This window comes from Prionailurus bengalensis, chromosome C2, assembly GCF_016509475.1.
Source record: "Prionailurus bengalensis isolate Pbe53 chromosome C2, Fcat_Pben_1.1_paternal_pri, whole genome shotgun sequence".
In the NCBI taxonomy this organism is placed as follows: domain Eukaryota; kingdom Metazoa; phylum Chordata; class Mammalia; order Carnivora; family Felidae; genus Prionailurus; species Prionailurus bengalensis.
Window position 1 is genome coordinate 105,473,960 of NC_057350.1, and position 25,805 is coordinate 105,499,764.

General features: G+C 35.1%; 1 protein-coding gene across 3 annotated transcripts in view; it reads left to right on the plus strand.

Annotated features, from left to right (window-relative positions):
* Window positions 1-25,805, plus strand: part of IFT80 (intraflagellar transport 80) — a 139,292-nt gene that overhangs the window by 88,074 nt on the left and 25,413 nt on the right. For all 3 annotated transcript variants that reach the window (XM_043595012.1, XM_043595011.1, XM_043595013.1), the window contains 3 exons: window positions 5,418-5,536; window positions 9,537-9,611; window positions 14,040-14,203. In XM_043595012.1, the coding sequence (XP_043450947.1) occupies window positions 5,418-5,536; window positions 9,537-9,611; window positions 14,040-14,203 (358 nt within the window). The remainder of the gene's footprint in view (window positions 1-5,417; window positions 5,537-9,536; window positions 9,612-14,039; window positions 14,204-25,805) is intronic.

Here is a 25,805-nt window from a genome sequence, read left to right on the forward strand (position 1 = left end):
AGAAGGTACAGGTGGAGATGAAGCATTTCTCAAGTTTCAACTTTACTTTTCTCTCTCTGCTGACACGCAGTTTAGCATGGGGCACAGCTTTGGCTCCTAATAGTTGCTATAATTCAAGATTATTTGATTTTACCTTATCTTTTGTAAAGGTAAGAGTTAACAATAGAGTGATTTTGAGGATTAAATGAGTTGATGTATGTAAAACAATAATAAATGGTAACTATGACTATGATTATATCTATGTATAGGATTAAATGAGTATTTTACAAATGTGGAAACAGAATTTTTAGATTTATGTCAATCTGAGGAGTCTAAATATTGTGGTCAGGTAGAAGTATTGGGTGACACAAGTATTAAGAGGTTAATCCTGGAGCTTCCCTGAATTGAACAGAGTAAACGGGTGCATTTTAAAATTCAGCACAGGACCTTTCTGATGTGGGATTACCATAGTTTTGAAATTATAACCGCAATTATCAGAATGTCTTTAGTTTTGTTATTATAACTGGGATGTTTTATTCCTGTTTAAGTTCTAGTGTTCCAGATTCACAAAAAAGGGAGTTCCCCCATGTGAAGCTTTAGGCAAACATGAATTTTAAGAAATCTGTTTGTAAGTTGAATAATGGCAGAGGCCTATACAATTGTATTATTAAATATTGAATTTTCCTAAACTTGTATTAACAGCCAGTTTTTTTCACTGAGTATCATATTGCTATAAAGAAACTAACATATAACTTCCTTTAAAAACGTTCATTTCAGGGTACCTGTGTGGCTCAGTTGGTTAACTGTCTAAGTTTTGATCTCAGGGTTACGAGTTCAAGCCCTACATTGAGCTCCACACTGGTTGTAAAACCTACTTAAAAAAAAAGTGGGGGGCACCTGGGTGGCTCAGTTGGCTGAGCGTCCGACTTCAGCTCAAGTCATGATCTCACAGCTCCTGAGTTTGAGCCCTGCGTCAGGCTCTGTGCTGACAGCTCAGAGCCTGGAGGCTGCTTCGCATTTTGTGTCTCCCTCGCTCTCTGCCCCTCCCCCACTCATGCCATGTCTTTCTCTGTCTCTCAAAATAAATAAACATTAAAAAAAAACACTTTCATATTCTTCCATTAGCTTTAAAATGTTTCTAGGAGAGGTTGGTATTTTCGACCTTTAAAAAGGTCTCTGGGAGTCTAGGTTTATGATGGTGTCATAAGTTCACACTTGGAAAAAGAGACATACCTATGGCTCCACAGAGATCAATAATATATGTCAATTTAATATAATATTTAAAGGTAATTTTTAAAAAGACTCATCTGGACTCAAAAACAAGGGAAACATCTCTTAGGTCCAGAGATGGAACAAAAATGGAGAGTGTGACGTCTCCAATGTGCTTGACTCCTGGTCCAGAAGCAGGGAGGCAAAGGCAGTGAGTGGCTCTCACTCAGCAGAGTGGCTCTGCTGGCTAGTGGAACTAAAAGTACTTGATGTGAGACAAGTGGGCTGATCTAGGTCTCTTTAAAATTAGAACATGGGGATCTGTAAGGTGGTTGTAGTCTCCCCTTTGTGAAAGACCTAAAAAAGCCTTGGACTTAGGGAGAGTCACAGAGTCACCACCTACAGTCATGGTCTGCTTAGTTCTAGGGGACCTATTCTAGAGCCCTGTAGTTGAGCAGTATGCAACCTGCAGCACACATCTGTGGCTTTGCAGACACAACCCAGCCTTTTCATTGAAAGCACTCTTCACATTTTTGTTCCAAGTAAAAACTGGCTGATTCCTGAGACTGGTGTTACTTCAACAGCCTTTTCAAGTAAAAGTGCTTTTCTTCTTTCTGCCATGTATTACTGGGTTTGGAGATTAGGTGAGAGTCTTCCTTATCCGTCATTGCTGATTTCAGACCACAATAATTTCTTCCTCCCAAGACAACCCCAGCTCCTTTAAAGCACCTACCATCAGACTACTCTTCATTTTGCAGTCATTTCCCCCACTCATTCAAGAGTGAAGCAAACATATCAGTGTCTTTTTTCTTTTTACCATTAGTCTAGCATTACTCTTTTTTATTAAGACTTTCAAAAAGTTTCTAAAAGATGAAAATTTATTTTAACATAACCATGGTAGCATTTCACATTTCTCCAGTTGTTTCCTAAATATATCTTTCTGTGATAATAGGTCCCACTTCTCCAATTATTTTCTAAATATATATTTAGATGGTTGGTTTGTTTACATCAGGAAACAAAGTTCCACATTGCATTTAGCTAATTTGTCTCTTCAGTCTGTTTAAATCTGAAGCAATTTCTCCTCGTTCTTATCTGTTTGTTTAAGAAACCAGGTGGTTTGTTTTGCTAAAACTTTCACATTTACCTGTTTGCATCTCTATGGGATGATTCCATTTAACATGTTCATCTAGGCCCAGTATTTGTAGACTGGTTATTAGATTGAGAACCTTGATAAGTATAAAGAACACTTTGTAAGTAATGCTGTGGACTTCCTATTGCATCACATCAAGAGACACACATGTCTATTTATCTCTCTTTTAGTGATGTTAGGATGAATCAGTGTCTCCAGGTGTTGTGAGTCTGATTCATCTAACATGAAGAAAAAGCCTGAAAAGCCCATTGGGCTTTTACTTTAATATTTTTAGTAGCCATTGATAATACTGGTCTAAAACTATGTTTCATTGGGATTTGCAAAATGATAGTCTTGTAATTCTATCATTCCTTCCGCATTTGTTAGTAAAGTTCTCCCATAAGACATTTGCCTTTTCAACCGTTTGGTTACCCTGAGTTGAGACAGTTCTGAAGTATTTTCTGTTTTTACCATTCTTCAGATAATGAGTTGATTTCCCAACGAATCTTGTTATTGTTATTATTGTTGTTGTATCTTGCTATTGTTATTGTTTGTTGATGTTATCATTATAAACTTGCAGATTTTAACATTTTTGTTGTGTTTCAATCTGTTGCAGTCATTATTCTATTTAATGCTCAAATGGTCCCATCTTTGACCAATTGGCTCCTATGTTCTTTTGAGATGACTTCAATAACTTGCTTGTATTTCTGATAAGATATTATAGGCTTCTCATATATTTCCTGTCCCAGACTTGGAATCAACAATTTTTACAAGAAGGACTTGCTCCTTTTGGGAGGGAAATGTTATCTAGAGACCATAATCCTGGTGTGTGCTGGGTGTGCTCCTTGCTGCTGGTTTGATAATTACTTCTAGATAAAATGTGTTTGTTTTGTTTGTTTGCTTGTTTGTTTGTTTGTTTAGTAATCTCTACATTCAGCATGGGGCTCAAACCCTGGCATCAATAGTTGCGTGCTCTTCCAACTGAACCATCCAGGAGCCCCAAAGTGTATTTGTTTTTGACAGATAAAAATACATCATGAGTGTATACTGAAGTTTCAAATTCAAATTTAAGATTATAGAGTTTTACTCTTAATTTCTTACTTATAGCTCTTTTGTAAGAAAATTTTGGTTTCTAAAGACATTAGTGGTACTGTGTGTGTGTGTGTGGGTGTGTGTGTGTGTGTATAACTATATCCCAAAATATAGTTTAAAATAGCATCAATATTATTCTAATAATATGTTACTAAATACTGTTTTAGATTTCTTGCTTTGTTTTTTGTTTTATTTTTCTTTTTTCTTTTTTTTTTTCTATTTTAGAGAGAGTGCAGGTACATGTGGGCAGGGAAGAAGGGCAGAGGGAGAGAGAATCTTAGGCAGGGGCTCAATCCCACAACTCTGATATCATAAGCTGAGCCACAATTAAGAGTCAGACACTTAATGGACTGAACCACCCAGGTGCCCCTCATTTTGTGTTTTTTAACATAAACAAATCCATATATCTTCATATCCTTCCCTTTATTAGATAAAAAGTATTATACTATACACATTATTTTTTATCTTGCATTTTTCACCTTACACCATATCCTGGAGATCATTCCATAAATCTTATTTCTTTTTTGGAGCTGTATAGTATTCCACTCTGTGAATATACCATAGTTTATTCAATCTACCCCTATTGACAGACATTTGGGCCCCTTCAGTCTTTTGCTATTACTACTAGTGCTGTATGTAGTAATAGCTGTGTGTGTGTGTGTGTGTGTGTGTGTGTGTGTGTTATTTCATAATTTTGCTTATTTATCTTTGTGATAGAATTCTAAAAGTAAGATTTCTGGGTCAAGGAATATATGTATATGTAATGTTGCTATCTCCATCATGGTTATAGCAGTTTTACTAGTTTGGTGAGTATGGGAGTTGAGCAGATAATAAAAACACAATATGCCTTATAGGTAGAAGTGCTTTAAGGAAGCAGTTAAAAGAAGTTTGACTTTATCTTTCTTTTTTTCCATACCCATTCATTCTTCATTAATACTGTAATTGTCATATTATATTTAGAAAGATGATAATATTTTGAGGGGAATTTAAAGAAATGCTAACTTATAGGTACAATTAATCTCTTTTTCTCTATTTTTACCTCTTGCTACAGTGTCTTCCCCATTCTGGTATTGACAAAAGATTAGATAAATTTAACTTGCTCAACATTTTTCTTCATTTGCTGCAGATTATCCCATTAATATCAAGGTTGTTAGCAGATACTGCCAAGTATTAAAATCCTTGCAAACTTTGTTCTGTTACTGACTTTGTAACAGTTTGACTATTATAGGTGAAATCTTTGTTAGTTGGTGCTTAGATTTCTTATACATTATCTCTGTGTTTTTACATGTGGAAATACTTGTGCCCCTCTGTGCAGCTTGACTGTGCAGTTGGTTTCTTTACTAATACCTCCTACTCCATTTTAACTTTTTAAAATTATTGTATCTCTTTTTTTTCGAACTTAAATTTTAAAGTAAAACCTAGCCCTAAGAAGATATTTTTCTGTTTGGGGCAGAAATCATACAGTCTCTTTCCAACTCCTATGCATATATATATATATATACACACACACACACACATATATATATATACATATATATATGTATATATATATATAGCTATATCTCAATGTTATAGCATTTTTCACCTTATTTCTCCATTGCTAGACCGTTCAAATTGGCTTTCAGGTTAGAAATATACTTATTTCTACTTATTTCTAGGACATTTTCTGTGTATTTCTTTTGTTGGTTGATTTTTTAACGTTTATTTATTTATTTTGAGAGACTGTGTGCGTGCATGCATGCATGCATGCCCAAGGAAGGGAGGAGTAGAGAGAGGGGGAGAGAGAGAATCCCCAAAAGGCTCCACATTGTCAGCACAGAACCAAATGCAGGGCTCCATCTCATGACCTAAACCACAAGATCATTACCTGAGCCGAAATCAAGTCAGATGCTTAAACTACTCAGGTGCTCCTGAATTTTTTTATGCTTCAAAATCTTACTAATTTACCTGGTTAAAATTTTGATGTATTTTAATGTTGTTTGTTGGTATTTCATTTTTTCTTGTTTAGGTTCGTAACGTTCTTAATGATGCAGTGGATTTACTGGAATTCCGTGATAGAGTCATTAAAGCATCTTTGAACTATGCACACTTAGTTGTTTCAACATCTCTTCAATGTTATGTGTTCTCGTAAGCATCTTGCATTTCTTAAAAATCCAGAGTTTTGTCTGTGATGAGGTATTTATTTTCAAGCTTTCACATCAACATGGGTTGGTTTAAACTTAATTTTCTTAAAACCTCACTTATTCCAAACTTAACTCCCAGCCAAGAAATGGTTTAAAAATGAGCTATGAGCACTAAAAATAGATCTAATAAAGTTTGTGCATCAGTTAATAATCATTTTTATAATAGAAAATACCTTCTCTGAGATAGTGTTTACTCTTACTTTACTCACAGTTCTAAGGAATTTAGTACAATGACTATAACTTCATAGCCCAGAGGAGCAGCTGATAAATAGTGGGAAAAAGACCCACCTAACCACTGGAAGAGAAGAGACAGTTAGTGGCCTGACAATAGGCTGAAAGATGTTCAATAGGGATACAAGGAAGTTTTCAAGCTTAATATCATAGCCCAAAGTAATCATGGATATTCATAATGATAATCCAGAGTTGTCCAGAAATGATGGAAGAAAATATATTCAATCTACCTGTATTTGAAAATGGAGAATAATTCAGTACATCCAAGAAACTTGTGCCTAAAACAAATATACATGGTATTTTTCAAAGTGTAACTCAATATGTGCTGAAAAGTGTTGAACTGGCTTTCTGGAAATGAACAAACAAACCCAATTTGCAGTGTTTACCTACTTCTATAATGTAAATACTTCTACTGTGGCCAGTTTAAGCTACCATTATGATGTCACTGAAGGCCGAATTGAAAAGAGATGCATAGTAGCAAACCGTTATATAGAATTGCCACCATATGGACACAACAGATGTATATAATCTCAAGTGCATAGATAATAGTAAAATGTAATTAAATAATCTGGAAGGAATAAGTTTGGATTATTATTATCTTTGTTTTTGAATATAATATGTTAAGTATAAGTTTATATAATTTAGTTTTAAACAATAGTTTTTTTTTTAAGTTTATTCATTTTGAGAGAGACAGAGAGCACCAGTGGGAGAGGGGCAGAGAGAGAGGGAGAAAATCCCAAGCAGGCTCCACACTGTTAGCACAAAACCTGGTGTGGGGCTCGACCCCATGAAGTGTGAGATCATGACTTAAGCCGAAATCAAGAGTCAGAGGCTTAACTGATTGAGCCACCCAGGTGCCCCAATAATAGCTTTTAATACTTGGTTTACAAACTTCCTGAAAATACACCACTTGGTACAAGCTGGCTCTAGCATGCCACCAGCTGACTTCTCAACTATCCAGAAAACTAATGTAAGCACTCTGATACTTTCAAGAATTGTGAATAGTTAGGGACTGTTTTTTACATTTTGTGCTTCTATTTGTAACATTATATGGTTATAATCATTGAATATAAAATTGAAGATAGGGACTACATGTGTCTTAGTCACAACTATACACCTAGTGTTCAACATGTAGTAGGTACTTAGTAAATAAATGTTTTTGGATAAATTAATGAATCAAAAAACATGAAGGGTAGTAGTGTCTTGAATTCCTAAGCCCAGTAATGTGCAAGACAAAGGTATGCAGTTTTATTAATAATAAAAGTTGGTATAATTAATTATTAAAAATTCTCACTCACTATACATAAGTCTAATACTAATCAGAATGTACAACTTAGGACAGCAGCCAAGCCTGGAAGAATTAAATGGGAGAAGCAGAGAAGAGAGGGATAAAGAAATAAGCAGCTCAATTTAAGGGAAATATTTTTCTTACATGAAAGTGAATAACAGTATGACTTTGGGAAAAGTCAAGAAAGATACCTAGTTAAACAGTTGATATATAGGGAAGGGATTATCGGATGTGAAGAAATTTCACAATCACTTAGCTCACATAGTAATGTGAATAATTTTCATGGGGTTGAGTCAAATAGAGAAGATCTCTTCAGTTTAGGGTTCGTTTGAAGACAGTAGGTCTCTTAACCACCCCATGTGAGGGGTTTATTCTGCTAGTTTATTGGCAATGACAGAATGTTTGAATCTGGAGGATTAGTATCATGTGTTACTTGCATCAGAGGTGGCTTTTTAAAATATTTACCGAAAGTTTAGCACTGTTATTTAATTTTTTTTGTCTCTTTACTTTTTTTTGTCACCCTAATCTTCATATACCAGTTAATATGTGACAGAATATAAGATTGCTTTTATTTTCTTATAAGTTAGTCTTGCCTCCCCTCTCTTGGCAAGACATTTATTAAGGCACAAAATATTTCTGAAAGTGAAATACCAGGGAGCAGTAGTGGGAATGAGATAGTGCTGAGACTGATCGTCACCAAAATATATTTCATTAAATTGTAAAACCTACTAGTATTTTAGATAACAAAAACCATCTTTTATTGAGCTCTATCATACTATCTTTTTTGGTCATGGTCTAATTTACCCTGTGTGTTGAGTATGACTGTTCCCATTTTCCAAGATGAAGAAACTGAAAGACACAGAGAGTATTTAAGTAACTCACTCTAGATCAGATTACTTCTTTCCTAAAGGAAGAGCTAGGGTTTGAGTCCAAGTTCTTAATAACTGTTGCCCTTTTTTAGTAATAAAAATATAATTTTTAAGACAAACATGTAAGCAGTATAGTGGTTTATATGAAAAGAAGTTCCAGAAAAAGGAACATGATATATAAGTATTCTTTGTTAAATTTTCATTTGAAGTTTCATATCATTGTATAGAAAATACTCTTGCTCTATTTGACAGTGTGGTTTAAGGAGCTTATATTTCTGTGGCAGATATATATATATATATATATATATATATATATATATACACCTATCTCCATTGTCATAACTCTCAGATATTTTGCAAGGGGACATTAAAAAAATCCACAATCACTATTCTTATCAAAGAATGAAGGTTAGTTTTAACGACTATGTACATGAAGCATGCTATGATATTTTTTCTAATGTACAAAAGCACATATTTTTATCATACCTGTGACCCCAGGCCTAGTTATTATTAATAGTTTATTCATTGTTTTGTTTTGCGCATGCCTTTACTTATTGAAATAGGTATCAGACTCTTTGCATTAGCCAATATTAATTTCCCACCAGTGCGCCCACTTACTGCAGCCTTTCCCTTCCCCCATTTTCTGGATCTGAATATGAGACTTAATCTGATTTAAAGAATTGGTTCCATGAAAATAATTGAGAGGAAGTCAGAATATATAGGAATGATACAATATTTTAAACTGTGCAACTTTGATTATTTGGGGTGAGTCTTTCAGTTTGTAAATGTTCTCTCCCCCTTTCCTATCTTTGAATCCCTATTATAAAAACTAAAGGAATTGTTTGTTTATTTACTTATCAATTTATTCAATAAGTATGATCATTGCCTACATTTATATAGTATTTTACAGTTTACAGAATGCTTCACAGAAATCTTCATTTAGCCCAACAATGACACTGGGAGAGCTACAGGAAAAATATTCATGTTCATAATGTTAATTGTTATTATAATGTCTCTTTATTCACTATCTAGTATATAACAGGCAGTTAGCTAGACACTTTGAGTCGTCATTATCTCAATTTACAAATAAGGAAATTGATGCTTAGGAGGTTGACCTTATTAAGATCATATGGACAATAGGTGGTGAAACCGGATTGCTAATCCTGATCTGTCTAGCCAAAAATTGATCCTTTCCTCACCGTACCATGCCGCTACTATATCAGATAAGAAACATAAAATGACTTGCCCAAACCACATAGCTAATAAATGACAGAACTTGCACTTACGATTCCTCAATTCACATATTGTGATGCCTAGAGTAAACATTTATTGAATGTTTACTGCTGAGTACTTACTACTTACACAGAATTTGGTTTCTAGTCAGGGATACAGACATGTAAGTGAATGATTTCAGAACAATGTGCCAAGTGCTGTAATAGAAATATATACAGTTACTGTGAAACTGAAGACACTATTTAAAATGAATACATATCTATTTATTAAAAAGCATTTGGTATTTTAAATGTTAATAAGTGTCCTTTTTATTTGTCTTTTAGTACGAAGAACTGGAATACACCTCTTATATTTGATCTAAAAGAAGGAACTGTTAGTTTAATTCTGCAGGCAGAAAGGTAATTTGTTTATCTTGTTTGACTATTGAATTTGGGGTTGAAATATTTCAGATTGCAGTAAAACACTGTATAAAGCATGTCATTTACAGAATGGTATATTAGTCATTTGGAGTCAGTCTGTTTTTATTTTGTTTTGTTTTATTTTATTTTATTTTATTTTATTTATTTTATTTTATTTTTTAACGTTTATTTATTTTTGAGACAGAGAGAGACAGAGCATGAACAGGGGAGGGGCAGAGAGAGAGGGAGACACAGAATCTGAAACAGGCTGCAGGTTCTGAGCGGTCAGCACAGAGCCCGACGTGGGGCTCGAACTCACAGACCGTGAGATCATGACCTGAGCCGAAGTCGGACGCTTAACCAACCAAGCCACCCAGGCGCCCCTGTTTCTATTTATTTTAAAGAAGAAAAAGTAAGAGAATAAGCTGTTAGGTCAGTGGTTCTGAAACTTTTTGCTCTCAGAATTTCTCTACATTCTTAAAAAATTCTTGAGGGTTATATATAGGTTTTATATATATATATATATATATATATATATATATACACACACACACAAATTTATATATATATATATATATATATATTAGCATTTACTACACTAAAATTTTTAATTGAGAAATTTAAAAGGTGTTCTTTTTGAACACCTTTTGTTTTTTTAAAAAACAAGGTTTTTAAAAAAAGGGCTTTAAAAAAACCTTTTGTTTTTTTAAGTTTATTTATTTATTTTGAGAGAGCGAGAACAGAGTGAGGGCAGAGAGAGAGAAGAGAGAATCCCAAACAGGCTCCGCACTGCCAGTGCAGACCCAACACGGGACTCAAACTCACAAACAGTGATACCATGACCTGAGCCAAAATCAAGTCAGATGCTTAGCTGACTGAGCTATCCAGGTGCCCCTTTGTTCTTATTTTTGGTTTTAAATATTGGTTGAAACACATTGATTTTATGAGCCACTACTAGGCTGTGACCTGAAGTTTCAAAAATAATATTCTTTACCCACACTTTCAGTGTATACAGGACTATAAAACACCGGGCCAACAAACTAGAGTAAGGTTGAAATAGCTATGGCTCAGGAACCCACACTTTTTCATGAAAACTGTCATCAATCAAGTACAGTGATATCCTACTGAACCATCAGTTTTAGAAAGCTACAATCCAATGAAACCTGGAATAAAGTTTGAAAATAGAATCAACAATTACCTAATATAGCTACCTGTGAAATCTTTGCACTAAAACCGTGTACTTTATTCCTTATTCCTTTACTCACCACCTAGGCAGTCTCTTAATAGTGTTGTTATCAGGTTTTCTAGCCCACGGCCTTTTATAAATAGCAAACCAGAAGGGGAATGCTCGTGGGCTGTTAGAGGCTGGCACAAGGACAAGAAGAAAAGTGACTGCCTGGCAAGCAGCATAGAGAAAACTAAAAGCACAGAACTGTATAGCGGAATAGCTTCATTATTCTGATGCATGAACAGATTCTCCTGTATACTAAAGCTGTCAGTTAAACAGTTACTGAAGAGTATGGTCATCATATTGATGACCTTGAGTGATCAAGAAAATTGTGTCAAATTTTGTACCATCTGTTTAATGAAATTGAAATATATTTCTTTATTTAGTTATATCATAAACTTTTAATATGAAAAAGACATCTTTGCCACTTAGAAAGGTAAGATTTCAGCTATCTAAAACACCATATTTCTGAAATTATTTTTATTCAAATAGTTCCAAATTTATTCATTTACACATTACTTATAAGTGTATTTATTGAATATGCTCTTAGTAAAGGCATTTGTTAATGGCATAACTAATTAGGCAGTTAAAGAATAATTTCCTTACCACCTATTGGCTTGTCTTCTTTCTGTACTGAGAAAACTTTGCTCCTTGAAAACTGTTTACTCACAAGGAGGTTAAAAACTTATAGTGTCTAGCAAAGGAAACAACCAACAAAACTAAAAGGCAACCAACGGAATGGGAAAAGATATTTGCAAATGACATATCGGACAAAGGGCTAGTATCTAAAATCTATAAAGAGCTCACCAAACTCCACACCTGAAAAACAAATAACCCAGTGAAGAAATGGGCAGAAAACATGAATAGACACTTCTCTAAAGAAGACATCCAGATGGCCAACAGGCACATGAAAAGATGTTCAGCGTCGCTCCTTATCAGGGAAATACAAATCAAAACCACACTCAGGTATCACCTCACGCCAGTCAGAGTGGCCAAAATGAACAAATCAGGAGACTATAGATGCTGGAGAGGATGTGGAGAAACGGGAACCCTCTTGCACTGTTGGTGGGAATGCAAATTGGTGCAGCCGCTCTGGAAAGCAGTGTGGAGGTTCCTCAGAAAATTAAAAATAGACCTACCCTATGACCCAGCAATAGCACTGCTAGGAATTTACCCAAGGGATACAGGAGTACTGATGCATAGGGGCACTTGTACCCCAATGTTCATAGCAGCACTCTCAACAATAGCCAAATTATGGAAAGAGCCTAAATGTCCATCAACTGATGAATGGATAAAGAAATTGTGGTTTATATACGCAATGGAATATTACGTGGCAATGAGAAAAAATGAAATATGGCCTTTTGTAGCAACGTGGACGGAACTGGAGAGTGTGATGCTAAGTGAAATAAGCCATACAGAGAAAGACAGATACCATATGGTTTCACTCTTATGTGGATCCTGAGAAACTTAACAGGAACCCATGGGGGAGGGGAAGGAAAAAAAAAAAAGAGGTTAGAGTGGGAGAGAGCCAAAGCATAAGAGACTGTTAAAAACTGAGAACAAACTGAGGGTTGATGGGGGGTGGGAGGGAGGAGAGGGTGGGTGATGGGTATTGAGGAGGGCACCTTTTGGGATGAGCACTGGGTGTTGTATGGAAACCAATTGGTCAATAAATTTCATATATATATAAAAAAAAAAAAACAAAAAAAACCCAAAAAAAAACTTATAGTGTCTTTTTCAGGATAGAAAAAGGTTTTAGTATTGAAACAAAGAAAGAATTTATACTAATATGATGTATCATTTGTCAACATTAACAAATATTGTTTTCATACACTAATGGGTAAGGGCCAAAGCCTTCAATCAAATAAACTACATACCAGTACTCAAGTATTAATTTAATTAAAATGTATATATTTGTTCCATGGCAAGAAAGAACAATGAGCAATTCCTGGATCAAGAAATAGTTCTGAATCAAGGATATTAAATTTTTGAACTTAAGATCTTAAGAAGTAATACTGTGTTCAGCATTGAGGAAATAGGCATTCCAATATAGCAATGGTATGATTGTAAATTATTACAGCCTTTCAAAGGGCAGTTTAACAATAAAGATTAAAATTTTCTAAGTAGGAGTGCCTGGGTGGCTCAGTCAGTTGAGCGTCTGACTTGATTTTGGTCATGAGCTCAGGTCATGATCTCATGGTTTGTGGGTTCAAGCCTCGTGTAGGGCTCTGGACTGACATATGGAGCTTGCTTGGGATTCTCTTTCTCTGTCTCTCTCTCTCTTTGCCCCTTCCCCATTCATGTGTGCGCTCTCTCTCTCTCTCTCTCTCTCTCAAAATAAAACATTTTATAAAAAAATAAATAAAATTGTTTAAGTATATGCCCTTTCATCCAATTACTACATTTCTAGAAGTTACACTAAGGAAATAAGGTAGACATACAGAGATGTGTATACACTAGGCATTCTTTAAAACAGTGAATAATTTAGGGGCACCTGGGTGACTCAGTCGGTTAGGCGTTGAACTTCGGCTCAGGTCATGATCTCATGGTTCGTGAGTTCAAGCCCTGGGTAGGACTCTGTGCAGACAGCACAGAGCCTGGGGCCTGCTTCGAGTTCTGTGTTTCCCTGTCTGTCAGCCCCTCCCCTGCTCACACTCTGTCTCTTGTGAAAATAAACATTACAAAATAAAAACAAAAAAATACAGTGAATAATTTGAAATAAAATAAACGTCTATCAGGACTGAGTTAATAGGGGTGCCTTGGTGGCTCAGTCGGTTAAACGCCCAACTCTTGATTTCTGCTCAGGTCATGATCTCATGGTTTGTGAGATCAAGCCCTACATCAGGCAGACAGCATGGAGCCTGCCTAAGATTCTCTTTCTCCCTCTCTCAGCCCCTCCCTTGCCCTCTCTCTCTTTCTTAAAATACATGAATAAACATTTAAAAAATTTTAAAAAGCAATGACAATAAAATGAAATTATAATACACCCATACTTTGCCATAAGTTATCTCTTTAGAGATAGAATTGCAAGAGATCTTTTGCTTTCTCTTTGTTGTTTGAATTGTTTTTTGCAATGTTCATAAATTTTCAAAGGAAAAAAATTTGATTTAGATTTTTCCAAAGAATACACTATTCTCTCATATAAAAATGAAAATAGAGTAAGCTTCTATTTGAGAATGTATTTTTATTCTTTTTTTTAGACATTTTCTTCTTGTAGATGGTGGTGGTATCTATTTATATTCTTATGAAGGCCGGTTCATTTCTTCTCCAAAATTTCCTGGAATGAGAACAGATATTCTGAATGCACAGACTGTATCTCTGAGTAATGATACCATAGCAATAAAAGACAAAGCTGATGAAAAAAGTAAGTGTATTTCTATAATTTTCCATGTCACATTTCCATGAAATTTGTTAACACTAAAATTTCCTTTCTTTTATTTTCTCATCTATTAATATATTCACTTTATATGAAAGAATTATGAACTTCCTATTTGTCCTAAGCATAAATTAATTAAAGAACTAAAGTTGACATATTATACCCAATTGATAGAACAGATAAGTACTGTCACAACATCAAAGCTTATTGGTAAGTAATAAATCTTTATGTATTTAGTAGCTGTTGGTAGAGGGTTTGAGTTCATGATTGTGAGTCCTAAAAATGTCTTGTTACTTTTTAAGTTTTGTGATCTTTTAAAATGTTCCTTTTCCTTCATTTGGTAACAGTAAATACAGTAAATATTGTGTTTCATTGTGCTATGTATTTTGCTTATATGTATGTATATTTTTATAAATATTTTTATATTTATATATATTTTGAATTAATTAAATAGAATAAAGTTATGAATTTAAAATTTTCATATAAAAATATAGATTGCATTATTATTTAGAAAAAAATATAAATATGTCTGATGTTTTGGAATTCCATAGTACAGTGACACGATGTTTTTAGGGCATTGCTCTATCTCAATGACATTTATCCAACAGATACTGAGTACTTGCTATGTCCAGGTATTTTTCTAGAAGTTGAAGATACAACAGTGAATAAGGCACACAAATAAACATACAAATTATAATAAGTAGTCAGCTAATGATATGTGCTGTGAAGAAAATGCAAGGTGATGGAATAGAGCATGCTGGAGGTGAGGTAGGGGAATGACTATAGGACAAGCAAGTGCAAAGGTTCTGAGGTGGGGATGATTGGCATGTAAAAGGAACTGCTAGAAGTCCATGGGACTAGGTCAACATGAGCTAGGCAGAGAGTGGGAGGAGAGGACAGAAAGATAGATAAGCAGGAACCAGATCATATAAAGACTTGGCCATGGTAGGGATGTTGGATGAGAGAAAGAGAAGAGGCACGCATTTTTGTCCTGGATGAATGAGATGGAAGATGGGGAAGGAGGAAGTTTACAGGAGGTCCACAAACCGAATTCTATTTTGGTCATGGTAAGCTTGAATGCTTCTCAGACATTCAAGCAGGAATGGAGGGTAAACAGTAGGTTAGACAAGCCTAGGACTCAGGAGAGAGTTGGGGACTAGAGATACAAATTTGGGAGTCACTGGTATACAGATGCTGCCATGGCACTGAAAGAAATCATCCAAGAAGTAAGTATAGGCAGAGAAAGGACCAAAGACTGAGCACATCAATACTTAGAGATGGATGAGAGGAAGCAGAGCCAGTGAGGTAAGAGTGAGAGTGAGTTATTCCCAAAGCCTAGTGGAAAAAACATTAAATAATTGTTTTTCTCTCTTGGTACATATTGCCAAATGTTGTTTATCACTGTGACATGTTACAAAAAAAAATCTGACGTGATGGTTAATTTTGTTAGTTCATGCTGTGGAAACCTTAATTCAGGAGCTAAGAAACTCCGGCTTTTTAATTTTCAGTACTTTCAGATCCCATCCCGTCTCATACTGGTAGAAATATAATTCTCCTAAACAGAGTTTGTGTCTTCATGCCTTAGACCTTCTCTGAGAGAGGACATTTGGTGATTGTTTTATTTTTGAAGGACTTCCTTTCTGGCTAAAAAAGAGAATCAAGTAAGATAGTATCTAGATAGCAGACACATTTACGATGACTGAGTAATTGTTAATAACTTGGAAGTCAGATTTTTTTCTCAATAAACTTAAATTTGAAAATCCCAGTGATCATTATGAGTTGTCTATACTTTTCTTGTTCAACACTGCATATTTTAGACAGAAGGTGTAATAAGGAACTTATATTTACAACTGAATATACCTTATTCTGAATATTTATTTATTTATTTATTTATTCATTTTATTTATTTATTTAGAGGAGAGAAAACACGAGCAGCATGAGCAGGGGAGGGGCAGAGAGAGAGAGGGGAGAGAGAGAATCCCAAGCAGGCTCCATGATGTCAGTGCAGAGCTCACACTCACCAACTGTGAGATCATGACCTGAGCTGAAATCAAGAGTCCGAGACTTCACCAACTGAGCCACCCAGACATCCCTATTCTGAATTTTTCTATATTTAATTCATATCTGAAACATATTTCATTACTCTTTAATACTTTGATAATTCATAGCACTTTAGAGCTAGAAAGAATCGTCAACATTTTCAGAAATATGGATTATCTGCCAATAAATGATCTGTTTTACTTACATAAATTTTGATTGTTGAAGAAGATAATCATGCAATTCTGTTTGGCTGTAAACAGAAAATCAGAAAGACCAAAATAAAATTATTATTGTAAACTGATATAAAATGAGTAGGAAAATATTTTCCTTATGTTTCTTTTAAAAGAAGCTAGTATTCATTGATGGTTAAATAGAAGTATGTGCTAATAATAGAAGGCACAAGTGAAGTACCTAGAATCTTTAACCTATGAAATTTTCCTTCAAGGGGGGCCGTTCACATACGAAAACAGTGCTTCCTTCCTAATTTGGGAGCTCCTTTATAAGCAGGATTCTTGGACCAAGTACAGTATTCTACCACTTTGGGTGATTGATTAAGTAGTGGAGATACTACTGCTTTTGACTTCCTTCTCCTCAAACACTTGCACAGATAGGCTATGATATTAATCTGGATGACTCTTTGAAACAAATGTCTGGATAAGGGGAGAGTAGAAGTTAGAGAGCAGTTACTTATGTTTAGAAGCAACTCTTTCAGCCCCCAACTCCTTAGTTGTTCTATCTACCAGTTTCTGCTACATACTAACACTAAAATATAGGTCCAGCCTCCCTTAGATCAGGGCCACCTACAGTTGTGGAAAGAAGTATGCAAGTCCATCCATATACCTCCATCTCTTTGTAATATGTGCAGTCATCAAAGGATGGAATGCTTTTATTTTTAAGAAGTTACTAGTTTGTCTAGCTATGAAAAGAAAATGGGTTTAGCCAAGCCCAAAGCATTTTTTTGTTGGAAGCCAAAATGTAAAAATTTTTGTTGCCATGCTTAATTAAAAATTCCGTTATGGTATTTTTCTTTTTAACTTTTCTGAGCAAAATTGGCAATTTTATTTTTATTTATTTATTTTTTCAACGTTTTACTTTATCTTTGGGACAGAGAGAGACAGAGCATGAACGGGGGAGGGGCAGAGAGAGAGGGAGACACAGAATCAGAAACAGGCTCCAGGCTCTGAGCCATCAGCCCAGAGCCCGACGCGGGGCTCGAACTCACGGACCGCGAGATTGTGACCTGGCTGAAGTCGGACGCTTAACCGACTGCGCCACCCAGGCGCCCCAAAATTGGCAATTTTAAAACATAACTTATTGTTACAAAATTATTTCCTCTGTGAATATAGCCAGTGACCTCAAACTCAACATTCCTAAGATTTACTAACAGCTAATAATATACTAGAAGTGTGACCTCTGGAATTTACCTATCATGTCATACATATTTTGGCATTTTTATGATCTGTATAACTTGCTCAATTCTTTGGCTGACTACTCATGCCACTGTCGTTTCATGCCATTTCTGTCTGTTCATTTTTGTAAACTTTTTGCATGTTTGATCATATGAAATTGCTCCATTGGGGATGAATCTTGGATTGGAGTAATTTGGAGATCACTTAAAGAGAATCACCAAAACACTCCCAACAATCTTCCCCTCACCCCCTGAAAATCTTTTTAAAAGAAAAAAGAACACTTTTCTTTGTACCACTGTCATGTTTGAGATTAGAAGAAGCCTTTGGTGAAACAAAGGAGGGGGCAGAGGCAGAATTTGCTCTTGGCTGCTTCAATACAACATCTCCTGTAATTTTTACAACTTGACCTACTTCAAGTTGTAAAGCTGAGGTTGGAAATAGAGAACTTTGAATTATCATTATTTATATAATGATTGATGTCATGAAAGTAGATGAAATCAGGGAAAATATGTGCTGTGAAAAGGTGACTTAAAACAAAAGCTTAGAAGAAAGGGTCACCAGATAAGGAGGAGTTAGCAAAAGAGAATGAGGGATGGTCCAAAATAGGAGAGGGTCAGGAGAAAACAGTGTTATATGTAGCCTGCATAAGAGTTTCAAGAAAGAGGATGGTCAGGAGCACCCAATGCTGCTGGGAGGTAAAGACTAAAAGTAGACTCTTGAAAACTGAAAATAGACTCTTTGATTGGGAAACATAGGGGTCATTGGTGATCCATGCAAGAGCCTTTGCATCATGTAGTAAGGTAGAACAGCAAATTGTAATAAGTTGAACAGTGGATAGGGGTTGTAAAAGCTGAAATGCCTATTGTTTCAAGAAGTCTAGCATTAAGAGAGGCAAGGAATTAACAGATTATTCAAGAGTAGGGAAGATTTTTTTTTGAATTAAGGTAACTTTGAAGTGTTTGTAGTACTCAAAATGAATCAGGCAAAAAGGTGCAGGTAAAGGTCCAGGAGAAAATGGGGATGGTTGGTAGAGTAATATCTTAGAGAAAGCTGGGCAGGTAGAATGACAATGTATAGGTGAAGAATGTGGTAGAGGTAGAGGAGTATGGGTACCAAATACCCATTCACCTGAAATCAGAGCATGTGAAGTAAGGACCAGGGCTAAGTAGCTTTGGAGATAATTGGAGGGAAATTCAGCTGTTACAGGTTACCAAAGGTTTCATTTTTATATAGCGGAATTTTAAAATTTACATGATCTCATTGAATATTTCGTGGTTTCCAAACAAATGTTTTGTCTGTCTTAAAACCAACTCTTGATAATCTATGGAAAATATTTAATTTCAAAATATCTGCTCCATTTCAATAGGGGAGTTATTTCCCTCAGCTATCAGTTAGGAAGAGAAATCATTGTTAACAGCCGTCAAAAAGAAAAATTAGAATTAATGCTATAATAATGGTGATCCAATTAAAAAGTAATTATTTTATGGACTGCATCTTATTTGCATGTATTCTTTTTCCTAATGTAACTCTAAAAATCAATGGGCTTGCTGGGGATATGGAAAAGATAGTTCTGGAAACTTCCCTCAGGAGTTCAGAGAAATTCTCAGACTGAAAGCTAGCTGAGCTCTCAAATTAAGTGTTTCTGACAAATGTGGTTTCTTTAAGAGATTTCTCCAACGCTGGATGCAAAGATTTGGGGGAGGGGCCATGGCTGACTCTATTGATAGAGCACACAACTCTTGATCTCGCCCGTGTTAGGCATAGAGCCTACTTTAAAAAATAAAAACAAAATTCTGATCGAAACCAAACATTCTGGTACTGTGGAACTTTGAATTGAATATTCTGTGGTAAGGCCATGAATTTTAATTTGTAAAATAATATTGGTCACTTACAGAAATTCTCGATTGTTGGTAGTCCATCTGTTTTTTACCCCAATGGAGTATACTGCAATTAAATTGTGATGTTAAGGGAAGAGTCCTCAACAAGATTGCCTTGACTTCAGATGTCAACTGCACGTCTTGGTGCATCCCCAGACCACCTTTACTTCTAACCAATTGGCTGCGTATACAAAGGCTCCCATGACTCTCTCAGCTTCAATAATTTGTTAGAATGACTCAACTCAGGAAGTTTCTATATCTATGATTACAGTTTTGTTATAAAAGATACACATAGTGAGATGTCTAGGAGCTTCTATGCCCTCTTTTCATGAAATTAAAGTGGTCACCCTCCCAGCACATCCATATATTCACCAACCAGGAAGCTTCAGTGAACTTTGGTGTCCAGACTTTTTTTGTTTTGTTTTTGTTACATGACTAATTAGGCACAATTACAAAAATCACTGGCCATGTGATTGAACTCAGTCTTCATTCCAGAGGTCAGGGTTAGGGGGAGAGCTGAACATCCCAATCCCCTAATCATGTGCTTGGTCTTTCTGGTCACCAGCCCCTATCCTGAAGCTACCTTAGGGGCCCACTGAAAGTCACCTCATTAGTGTAACAGTGACACTCCCATCATTCAGGAAATTCCAAGGGTTTTGTGTCCATTAACTCGGGACAAAGACCAAACAAATTATTTCTTACACCACAGGCCACTCCTGGTCTTTGACCATAGATCCCTTATAGCAAAAGGATCATTCTCAAAAAATAGTACTTGTATGAATATGCCTAAAATTTGGAGGAGTCAGTGTGGACTAGGGATAGGAGGTATTTATTTATTTATTTATTTATTTATTTATTCATTTATTTTATTTAATTTATGTTTATTTATTTATTTTGAGAGAGAGAGAGAGAGAGAGAGAACACAAGTGCAGAAAAGGAAGAGAGGGAGAGAGAATCCCAAGCAGGCTCTGCACCATTAGTGCAAAGCCCAACACAGAGCCCGAACACACAAACAGTGAGATCATAACCTGAGCCAAAGTTGGATACTTAACCAACTGAGCCATTCAGGGGCCTTGGGATAGGAGGCTTTTAACTCAGATATTTCCAATACATTTGTCCATCAATATCAATATTACAATCTTACCAACAATGACAGTGCTATACTGTATTGAAAATGAGTGAAAAGACACTGGTAGTTTACCAGAGTCACTCTAGTCACTAATAATTAGTCCAATCCATCATCACATTATGTAACTAAAATGTCTTCCAAGGCAAAGCTACTCAGGTATATAGAATTACATTCAGTCTTGTCAGGTTGCAATAGCAGGTGGGGTCTCAGCAATATATAGCTTCACTTTTTCTTTTTTCTTTATTCAAGTATAATTAACATACAGTGTTGTATTAGTTTCAAGTATACAATATAATGACTCAGTAATTCAATTCATTAGCCAGTGCTCATCATGATAAGCGTACCCTTAAGCCTCTTCACCTATTTCACCCATCCCCCTACCCACTTCCCCTCTGGCAACCACCAGTTTGTTCTCTATATTTGAGTGTTTTTTTGTTTGTCTTTTTTTCTTTGTTTTTTAAATTACATATGAATGAAATCATGTGGTATTTGTCCTTCTCTGACTGACTTATTTCACTTAGCATTATATACTCTTGATCCATCCATGTTGTTGTAAATGTCAAGATTTTATTTTTTTTAATGGTTAACATTCCATTATAGTTCTGTGTATCTATCTATCTATCTATCTATCTATCTATCTATCTACCTATCTATCTGTCTTCATCTCACATCTTTTTTATCCATTCATCTATGGGTGAACACTTGGGTTGCTTCCATATCCTGACTATTATAAATAAGGCTGCAGTGAACACAGGGATGCATATATCTTTTTGAATTAGTGTTTATGAAAACATAAACACTTTGGGTAAATACCCAGTACTGGAATTACTGGATCATATGGTAATTATATTTTTAATTTTTTGAGGAACTTCCATACTGTTTTCCGTAGAGGCTGCACCAGTTGGTATTCCCACCAACAGTGCATGAAGAGTCCTTTTTCTCCATACCCTCACCAGCACTTGTTGTTTCACGTGCATGTGTGTGTGTGTGTGTGTGTGTGTGTGTGTGTAGCCATTTTGAAAGGTATAAGATGATATCTTGTTTTGATTTGCATTTCCCTGATAATTAGTGATGTTAAGCATCTTGCATTTGTCTATTGGCCATCTGTATGTCTTCTTTAGAAAAATGTCTGGTCATTTCCTCTGCCCATTTTTAAATGAATTATCTTGGGGGGGGTGTTAAGTTGTATAAATTCTTTATGTATTTTGAAAATTAACCCCTTATTGGATACAGAATTTGCAAATATCTTCTATTCATTCATTAGGTTGTGTCTTTGTTTTGTTGGTGGTTTCCTTCATCGTACAAAAGCTTTTTATTTTGTTGTAGTCTCAATAGTATAATTTTGCTTTTGTTTCTCTTGCCAGAGGAGACATATCTAGAAAAATGTTTCTATGAATGATGTCAAAGAAATTACTGTGTGTGTTTTCTTCTAGGAATTTAATGGTTTCAGGTCTTACATTTAGGTCTTTAACCCATTTGGGGTGTATTTTTGTGCATGATGTAAGAAAGTGGTTTCATTCTTTTGCATGTAGCTAGTGTCCAGTTTTCCCAACACTATTTATTAAAGAGACTATTTTTCCCATTGTACATTCTTGCCTCGTTTGTTATATATTAATTAACCATAAAAGTATAGGCTTGTTTCTGAACTCTGTTGATCCACTGATCTCTGTGTCTGTTTTTGTGCCAGTACCATATTGTTTTGATTGCTACAGCTTTGTAGTATATCTTCAAATCTGGGATTGTGATACCTCCAGTTTTTTTTTTCTTTTTCCAGATTGTTTTGACTATTTGGGGGTATTTTGTGGTTTCATACAAATTTTAGGATTTTTTGTTCTAGTTCTGTTGAAAATGCTATTGGTATTTTGATAGAGATTGCATTAGATCTGTATATTGCTTTGGGTAGAATGGACAGTTTAACAATATTTGTTCTTCCAAACAATGAGTGGGGAATATCTTTCTTCAATTTCTTTCATTAATGTTTTACAGTTTTCGGAGTACAGGTCTTTCACCTCCTTGCTTAAGTTTATTCCTAGTATTTTACTATTTTTGATTCAAATGTAAGTGGGACTGCTATCTTAATTTCTCTCTCTGCTACTCCATTATTAGTGTATAGAAATACAACAGAGTCCTGCATATTTTTGTATCCTGCAGCTTTCCTGAATTCATTTATCAGTTCTACTAGTTTTTTGGTGAAGTCTTTAGGGTTTTCTATATATAGAATCATGTCATTTACAAATAGTGAAAGTTTTACTTCTTCCTTACCAATATGGATGCCTTTGTTTATTTTTCTTATCTGTTGCTGCAGCTAGGACTTTCAGTACTATGTTGAATAAAACTGGTGAGAGTGGACATCCTTGCCTTCTTCCTGATCCTCGAAGGAAAGATTCCAAATTCATTCATTCTACAAGGCTAGAATTACCCTGATACCAAAAACAGATAAAGACACTACAAAAAATAAAAGTATAGAACCTTGATGAAAGAAATTGAAGGTGACATAAATAAATGGAAAGATATTTTCTCTTGTGTTTTTTTGGAATAGTTATAGAAGAATAGGTATTAACTCTTCTTAAATGTTTGGTAGAATTCACCTGTGAAGCCATCTGGTCCTGGACTTTGGGTTTTTGGGAGCTTTTTGACTTTTGATTCAAGTTCATGGCTATTAATCAGTCTGTCCAAGTTTTCTATGTTTTTCCTGCTTCTATTTGGAAAAGTTATTTGTTTCTAGGAATTTATTCATTTCTTCTAGGTTGTCTAATTTTTGGCATATAATTTTTAATAATATCCTCTGATAATCCTTTGTATTTTGGTAGTGTAAGTTGTTATTTCTCTTTTCATTTCTGATCTGATTCATTTGTTGATCTTATCAAAGAACCAGCTCCTGGTTTCAATGATCTGTTCTATTGTGTTTTTTAGTGTCTATGATATATATATATATACATACATATACATATATATACACATATATATGTATATATATGTATATATACACACATACATATATATATAGATGTCTAGATATATCTGTATATATAGATATATAGATATATCTATATATACAGATATATCTATATATATATATAGAGAGAGAGACTGCTTAATGGGTATAGAGTTCCAGGGTTTAAAAAAAATTTTTTTTTTTTTAGTAATCTCTATACCAAAATGTGGGGCTCGAATTTATAACCCTGAGATCAAGGGTTGCATCCTCTACTAATTGAGCCAGACAGGTGTCCCTCTGCTTTAATCTTTATTATTTCCTTTCTTCTACTGGCTTTGGGCTTTGTTGTTCTTTTTCTAGCTTCTTTAGATGTAAGGTTAGGTTGCTTGAGTTTTTATGTATTTATTTTTTGCTCTTGAGATATGTGTATATTGCTATAATCTTCCCTCTGAGAATAGCTTTTCCTGCATCCCAAAGATTTTAGACTATTATGGTTTCATTTGTCTCCATGTATTTTTTTTTAATTTTCTCTTTGACTTCTTGGTTGACCCATTCATTATTTACTAGCATATTATTTAACCTCCATGTATTTGTGTCCTGATTTTTTTCTTCTGATTGATTTCTAGTTTTATACCATGTGGTTGGAAAAGATGCATAATATGATTTCAGTCCTTTTTAATTTGTTGAGACTTGTTTTGTGGCTTAACATGTGATCTATTCTGGAGAATGTTCCATGTGCACTTGAAAAGAATGAGTATTCCACTGTTTTGGGATGGAATCTTCTGAATATATCTGTTAGAGTCATCTGGTTCAATATGTCATTCAGAGCTACTGTTACCTTATTGATTTTCTGTCTGGATGATCTATCCATTAATGTAAGTGAGGTGTTAAAGTCCCCTACTATTATTGTGTTACCATAGATTTCTTCCTTTGTCTGTTAACACGTGCTTTATGTATATGGGTGTTTCCACGTTGGGTGCATAAATATTTACAAATGTTATATCTTCTTGTTTGATTGTTCCCTTTATCATTATGTAGTATCCTTTTTGTCTCCTGTTAAAATCTTTTTTTAAAGTCTATTTTGTTTGATATAAGTATTCTACCCCAGCTTTCTTTTTGCTTACATTTTCATCACAAATGTTTTTCCAACCCTTCACTTTCAATCTACATGTGTTTAGGTCTGAAGTGAGTCTTTTGTTGTCTTCACCTTCTTAAGCATCTGGTGTATTTGATCTACGCAACCATATCAGCTTTTAAATTTTTATTTATTTTTATTTATTTAATTTATTTGAAACAACATATAACCCTGTAAGTTAATTATATTGGAAAAACAAACAAATAATACTAGCTTTTGTGCTGAGACTCTTTTGAAGAATTAATATAAAATTGGATTCCCCCATTGCATGCCCATTTAGTTATTCTTTGATTTTCAGCCATTATTTCTCTTTCTCTCCATTTGTATAGAACTAGTGGGCTATCTCTACCACTAGGCAGTATAGCTGCACTCACATTTAACCCCAAATTTGCCAGATGGAGTGAAAGCACAACCTACTCCATCAGGTCCTTAGAAATATAGACACGAAGGTTAAAACAGCCTAGGAATCATCTCTGCTTCTGATAATTGTAGTTGTATCCTTTGTCCTGTGACCACTGTATCAAGTTAAGAAGAACATTGAGGTGATGTGGGGAAGAAAGAAAAAAGTATAGGTATCGTACCAATATTCTCCCACTGTGGGAAAAATTGCATAGTCATACTAGCATCCTCTTCACCACCTGTTCCCTATTTCCACTGAAATTGTAGAGGAATTTATCTAGTATGGACACACTCTTTGTTCACTTCATGTTGAATGTGAGTACACACTCATGAAGGCGTGTAAGCTAGTTCTTCATGCCTATATTCCCTCTCTTCTCATTTTAGACAATCATTGTTTTTTTGCCCATTCTAATTCTGATTACCAAACCACTACTCTCAGAAACTATATCTCTGCCCAGTGTTGGACATGATGAGCTGTAAAGTGTGTTCCTTCCTTGGTCGGAAGGAATTACACTCAGTGGTCCATATCTGTGTAATATCTTCTCCACTTCTTTTATAGTACTCTGAGCATTTGCATCTACCACTGGGTCAGCAAAGCACAACCCAGAGTCAGTATCTATTTCTGTCAGGACCCACTTGTAGCCCTCCAGGGCTACAGACATCAAT